The sequence below is a fragment of the Lathyrus oleraceus genome, chromosome 5 (assembly GCF_024323335.1).
Source record: "Lathyrus oleraceus cultivar Zhongwan6 chromosome 5, CAAS_Psat_ZW6_1.0, whole genome shotgun sequence".
Taxonomy (NCBI): Eukaryota; Viridiplantae; Streptophyta; class Magnoliopsida; order Fabales; family Fabaceae; genus Lathyrus; species Lathyrus oleraceus.
Genome location: NC_066583.1, coordinates 80,943,961 through 80,951,412, shown reverse-complemented (window position 1 = coordinate 80,951,412; position 7,452 = coordinate 80,943,961). Strand labels below are relative to the sequence as shown.

The 7,452-nt window shown below is 29.9% G+C and overlaps 1 protein-coding gene across 1 annotated transcript; it reads left to right on the top strand.

Moving 5' to 3' along the window:
- Positions 1 to 290: 290 nt before the first annotated feature.
- Positions 291 to 4,566, top strand: LOC127086871 (UPF0481 protein At3g47200). The gene is made up of 2 exons (XM_051027691.1): positions 291 to 1,748; positions 4,241 to 4,566. Exon 1 carries the CDS (start codon positions 433 to 435, stop codon positions 1,735 to 1,737), a length of 1,305 nt encoding a protein of 434 aa, XP_050883648.1. The 5' UTR covers positions 291 to 432; the 3' UTR covers positions 1,738 to 1,748; positions 4,241 to 4,566.
- The last annotated feature ends 2,886 nt before the right edge of the window (positions 4,567 to 7,452 follow it).

Sequence of the window (7,452 nt, the reverse complement as noted above, 5' to 3'; positions counted from 1 at the left end):
TGTAAACATATCTTTTATTTTAATATTTTGTTACAACTTTTATGATTGTTCATATTAACTTTAATATTTTATTACAATTTATACTTCATCCGTCTTATAAAAAGTATTTCATTTGCATTTTTTTTTGTCTTAAAATAATTGTTCATGCAACATTTACTATTATTTTTTCACTAATATATCCCTATTCTTTAACTTTTATTTTATTAATTATATTTAATAAAGATATTATAATAAGTAATATTAGTTTTTTTCACTAAAATCACCCTATCTATTTATTTTTTTTAAGAACCACTCATTCGCATTGCTCAAATAGTACATTTGCTGTATGAGAAGGAGGGAGTATGATTGGAAATTTCCCTTAGAAGCATCAACTTTAATTGGGTCAGAGCTTCTTCATTTTCTTAAGTCTTCTTCTCCCGATTACAGTCAATCATGAGCCACCACGACATGGTGGTGAATGCTATCAGTGCCATGCTCGATGAAGTAGAACCACTGGTAACCGCCGACTGTTGCATCTACAAAGTCCCCTCCGTTATTGGCAGACTCAGCGACCACGCATACACCCCCAAAGTCATTTCCATCGGTCCTTTCCACCACCGTCACGACCACCATCCCCGCCTCCAAAACATGGAACGACACAAACTCATTTACTTCAAAGCATTTCTGCAAACAACCGATTCAACTCTACAAACCTTGATTCACTACATAGATTCTATCATACCTAATTTTCGTCGTTGTTATTCCGAAACCCTAGATTTCACCGATCAGGACCTCGTTAAGTTAATCTTAATCGATTCTGGTTTCATAATCGAGTTATTCTGGAGATACTATGATCATGATTGGTCTCAAGATGATGATTTTCTCTTAAAACCTTGGTTAGCTTCTCATATAAGATTAGATTTATTGTTACTCGAAAATCAGTTACCCTTCTTTGTTGTCGAAAAAATCTTCAATATTTGTTTTACTACTTCTACTTCTACACATGCTAATGATATGACTAAGATCCCTTCTTTTCTTGAACTCACTTTTGAATATTTTGCTTGTTACAATAAGTCAAACTTGGTTTCTGATAAGGGTGATATTAGCATAAGGCATTTCACTGATCTAATTAGAATTTTCCACTTGCAACATCCATTGGAAAGACGGCCGCGTAGAATCGATAAACCTATGGAACATCTACACTGTGTAACTGAGTTGTTAGAAGCAGGTGTTAGGTTTAAAGTGAACACTGAAAGTGAGTGTTTACTTGACTTGAGATTTTCGGGTCGAGTTCTTGAAATACCTCAATTGAAAGTCGAGGATTGTACTGAGATTTTGTTCCGGAATATGGTTGCTTTGGAGCAATGTCATTACCCTAAGGAGTCTTACATTACGGATTATGTTGCTGTTTTGGATTTTCTTATTAATACCGGAAGGGATGTGGATATACTTGTTCAGAAGGGAATATTGGTTAATTGGCTTGGGGATAGTGATTCTGTGGCTAATTTGGTTAATAGTCTTTGGAAAAATGTTACACATTCGTATTTCAATTCTCATTACTCTAAACTTTGTGAAGATTTGAATGGTTTTTGTAGTGATCCTTTGCATATATTGAAGGCTACTCTCAGGCGCGATTATTGTAGCAGTCCTTGGCAAACTGCGGCTTCCATTGCTGGAATTTTACTACTGATTCTCTCTTTAATTCAATCAGTTTGTTCTGTCTTGCAAGTCTTGCCAAGACAAGTCTTGCCGAAGTAGAATGGCTCCTAGTAAGTTCAATCATTGTTGAATTCATGGTTATTGTGATTATTATTACTACCAATTTATGTTGTTTCACTGGTTTGGTTATTTTGTTTGTTGTATTAGATCATAATTGCAATTTCATATTAATAGATTTTGCATGAAATTGTATTGAAAACCCAATAATTGATCTGTGGATCAATGACCATACAAGGAGTAAGTAAGCAAAATAAAAGTTAAACCAGATCAAATTATGGTAGACATCTTTGGTGGTTTGTGCGCATGTATAATTAGTAAAATATACTCTCTCCGTTCCTTTATAAGTGTCACTTTCTTGATAGATTTTTATTTCTTTTTAAATGTCACTTGTAAAGTTCTAGGTCGTATTAAATGCATTTTTGTCAAAATTGTCCATAGATAATTATTAGATAGAGAAAAAAAAATTAAATGAATGTAATAAATAATTAAGGATATTATAGATAAAATGTAAATTGTTGTTTAAAAAGTAACAACAATAACAAATGCGGGAGTAGCATTCTGATATTATTAATTGCTACGCACCGAAAGAAAACGTGATTAATGCTGCAATAATGCTGGCTGGACTAGAAAATGTATGAGTTTTCGTTTTTTGCGTCTGTGAATTAAAGTTATTTTGTTTATATAGTGGTTTAAATTCAGTCAGTAAGTTGATAGGGGCTACAAATTATTAAAGGTCTGCATCTTTTACTTGAGTTTGATTTTGGAAAGTGATTTACAACTCATTACAGCTTACAATGTGCCGACTTGAACGCCTTTGGGTTTTGGCTGTTCATGTTGGCAGTGAATTCAGTTGAGTATCAAAGAATTATAGGGCTAGATTATGGAAAACATTGTCACTTAATCTGCTATGACATATCAACCATTAAATTGGTTGCAGCCAACTGCTACAGGTAATCAAACATGCTTCTGCATATTCTTCCATCTATATGGATGGCAGAAGAGAAATCCCAGGTTATGGCCTAACATAATAACTGACACTTATTTAAAACATTAAGAGTGTTCTTGGTTCATTCGAGGGAGAGGGGAGGATTTTTTTTTGTCAAAAGTGAGGGGGAGGCGAGAAGATGAATTTTAATTATGTTTCGTTCAAAATATGAAAGGAGAGGAGAGAGATTTTAATTACAAATATATTTAATTCATAAGAGGAGGGAAGATATATTAATTTTTTTTTAGTCTTGTAATTTTACCATAGACTCCGTTCGAATATAAGTTTATTATCGAAATATTTGCATTCAATGAGAGAACATCGTAACATATTTTTATACAAACATAACAATAAGAGTATATAATTTAAAAAGATGATCGGATATAATAAAATTTTAAAAAAAGTATTACAAAGAAGAATGTTAAAATAATTAAAAAGTGATATCAATATTTAAAAAATAAAATAAATTAAATTAAACACATTTAATGAATAATAAGATGAATATATAAAAATATAAGAAGATAAAATTTATCAAAAATAGAAGTTTTAATATTTTAATAAATTAAATTTATATCTAAATAAATAAGAATAAATATGTAATTATAATTATAATTAATATGAAATAATTCTTCTCTTCTCAAATTCTTTCATATTTGAGAATGAATATTTGCATGTATAAGCTTTAATAAAATTTTCAAATACAAAGATATTGTTTTAAAATATTGTGGAAATATTAGGGAATAGGGCAATTGCCCTCGAATAAGGGATATATTTGTTTTGGATTTATCTTTATTATCTTTTTAAATAAAAAAAATATTCTAAGTTATAAATAAATTTTAGAAAAATGTTATAAACAAACTTTTAAAAGAAAGTTTTACCTCTTACCCCTATATTTATCCTTACACCCCTACATTTCTTAAAAATATCAATTTTGTCCTTATATATTTTAAACTAATTTATTATTTATTTTAAAAAAAAAAATTGTGTATCGGAATACTTTACAAAAGAGTTCCGGTAGTCATTTTTCAAGTATTTTTTCAATATTTTTTTTGTATATCGGGAGACTTTGCCAAAGAGTTCCGGTAGTCAATTTTTGTGTATTGGAAGACTTTGCAAAAGAATTTCGATAGTTATTTTTCAAACAATTTTTAAAATATTTTGTGTAGCGGAAGACTTTGCAAAAGAGTTCCGGAAATCAATTTTTAGAGTTATGTGAAAATTGAGTGTATGCATTGCTGTGATTGTGATGTGTGTATGAGATATGGTAATTGAATTTGGTGATATTTGGATACATAATTTGACAAAATATGTGATTACTGTAGTTATGTGTATTTTTGGGAATATGGTATTGGATCTTAATATTATGCTCTTTGAGTTTTGATGGATGTTTGAAACATTTGAAATAAATATTGGTTAGTATTATTTACATGGTTATACGAAGTGTGGTGAATTTTTTTAATTGTTGATTTAATCGTTGTGTCTTGTTATACTTCTTCATAATGATTTGAATTCTCACCATTTCTGTTTGAATGTTACCTTTACATGGGCATCGCGCAGATACTCAGGAGTAGTATTGCTGAAGTAAGTGGAAGGTAGCTCATTCGAGATTTAGCCGGAGAGCTTCCGTATTCTAGTTTGGAGACTAGGTAGTGAGTCAATGCTTTGGTCAAGTAACAAGGGATAAATTAGTAGTATTGAACTCATATCTTATTTGGATATGCATTATGTTATTACTTATGAACATGTTTATTTGCAATTGCTGTTGAGAGACCGTAGTGTCAAATATTCTGGATATGATCTTCTTTTATCTTGAAGAGATTATTGAGTGATGATCATGGTATATGAGACATGGATCATTTTATGAAATGCATGAGTATTCATTATTTTCCGCTGCGAACGCATATTCCTGAATATTCATGATAATTGAAATGTGTTATTTTAAATGATCAGGTGTATTGTATATTGATGATGAATGATGTTTGATTTTTGAAAGCTTTTAGTTTTTGAAAACGTCGATGTGACGCCCTTTGGTTTATATGCGTGCTTATTTACTCTGATTATATGTTAAGTATTTTGGGGTAGAAAATGGGATATTACAAATTTAAAATTAAAATTAAAAAAACATAATATAAATGAGATATTAGATAGAATAAAATTGAGTCGGAGAATTTTGTCTTTTTAAAGGAAAAATACAATGTCTCTTTAATGAAGTAATTTTATTGTAAAATAGGTGCATCATGCTTTCAATCTCCGGATGTGTAAGCACTACACAAAATGTAATGAGTAATGCACAAACTAAAACTGAAAACTTTGTGAAGTGAACCTTACCATCCAAGAGTTTTATAAAAACTGCAAAGCCATCTTCCTTTGAAATGCTGGGACAAACCTCCATATCCGCCCGTAGGGTTGGACACCAAGACGTGGCCCAACCCAACCCGAAAAAAAATTGAAAAAAACTTTTTTGGGCGGTTTAAAACAGGTCATCGGGTCAACGGGCCCAACCATCAGTTTGGTTTGGGTTAACATGGGCGGGTCCGGTTTCAAACATCACAGTTATATATTTTTTTTGATTTTTTGATTTTTTTAACCCTAAGATCTACTATTAATTGTGCGAATCAGAAAATGAATGATAGCCAAAAGCAACAAATTGATATTAGTTTATGTATTGATGTTTTATTTTGCAGGTTTTTAGATATACATGCAAAACATTGCTCTTACATCTACATTCAGGGGAGTAAATAAGTATAGATATTAAATTGATTTTGTAGCATAACTTAGTCTTTTTTTTTTTTTTTCATTGAAGTTTTTTAATCTGTATTGACAAGTTATTATTAAATTTGTCACGATTTATAATTGTGTGGAAATTTTAAATGATTTTGGTTTATTAGGATGCGATTTAAAACTAATGCAATTGTAGTCATTAATGCTGAATTTAAACATATTTATTTGGTCATTATGTGATTTGGTCCTGTTTAATACCAACTTTACTCTTAAATATTACTCCCTTTATTTCATAATCTTTAAAATTTTCAATAATGATTAATCGTGTTGATTTCAATAATAAAATAAATATTATTTATTAAAATAACTTTATTAATAATAAATAGTTATATAAAATTAAAATATAATAGATAAGGTAAGTAAATAAAAATAAGAAAGATATTGGGAAATATTTACAATATTTTTTAGGTGAAAGAAGTAAAATTAGTACACTTCTAAATCAGAAATGTTTTTCATATAAAAAGACAGGAAATGCTTTTCATACAAATAAGCTGATTTTTATCTTCTAAGAAGCTAAAAAATAGTATTGAGCTTAAATTCATTATCAACCCAATAACTCAAATGAACCACCCATATTTACCCGCAACCCGTGCAGTTGCCTTTATATATCAATTGTGGTTTGGGTTGTGTGTCTATTTCGAACCTGAATACGTCAATCTGAGTCGTTGTCCAGCCCTATCCGCAATACCATACTTAGGAGCACCATTATTGTTTAACTTGACTCGACTAAGACTAGAGTAGAGAGACTCCACTTGATATTAATGGACACATTTTTATTCTTCAATGATTGTCCAGTTTAGAAGCCTGGTTAGAGTTAGATGAGGAGAAATCTTTCTGCCACCCCTAAATTGAATATGACACCTCCATTCTTTTTTATAATGACAAAAATGTTTCTGTCAAAATTTAACTAAAAAGAGTCAATTAAAAATCCTGTAGTAAAATTTGAAAAATACAATAGGTTTTGTAGTTTTGATTTTTTTAAAGAATCGGGTGGTTTATTTTGATAGAGAAAAAAATGAAATTAATACTATTGGATTATTTAGAAAATCCAACACAATGTCAGTTTTTCTGAAAAATACGGTAAAAATTCAGTAATGTATTTGAAAAATCCGATAAAAACTCATAGTTTTTTGAAAAATATGGTGAAACTCATAGTTTTTCTTAAAATCTAGTAGTGTAATTTGAAAAATATGGTAAAAGCTCATAGTTTTTTTGAAAAATTTGATAGTGTAATTTGAAAAATCCGATAAAAACTCATAGATTTTTTTGGAAAATCCGATAAAAACTCATAGAATTTTTGAAAAAACCGATAAATACTCGTACTTTTTTTTGAAAAATCCAATAAAAATTCATAGACTTTTTAAATAATCCGGTAAATACTCATAGAATTTTTGAAAAGTCCGGTAAAAACTCATACTTTTTTGAAAAATTCAATAAAAATGTATAGATATTATGAAAAGTCTGGTAAAAACTCATACTCTTTTGAAAAATTCAGTAGTGTATTTGAAAAATCCGATAAAAAGTCATACGATTTTAAAATGTCCTGTAGTGTAATTGAAAATTCCGATAATTCTGTTGGTTCTATGAATTGACATCAATTTTGATAAAACTTAGTGTTATCACAAGATGTCACGCTTGTAGTCTTGACATGTGATATCAGCTTTCTGCAGGTTGTTTGATATGGTTGTGCAGGATTTATTCAAGATGTCAGACCCGATGTTACGACATGTGCATACAAAACATTCAGTCTGAATGTTATGTATTTTGTTGTTGCGCTTTTCATGCAAGTCTTTGTGTGCTTATGTGGAGATTGCATGCATTATTCAAGGAGTAATTCTATTTAAAGCCAGAATATTCTGTTTCCCAAAAAGGAATGATTCGCTGCTATTTCTTAGAGAATACGCAATAAATAGAATTAGGGTTTCATGCTGCCCAGGCCCATTTAAAAAAAGCTTCTATTTAAAGACTATGTAAACCCTGTTTTAGAG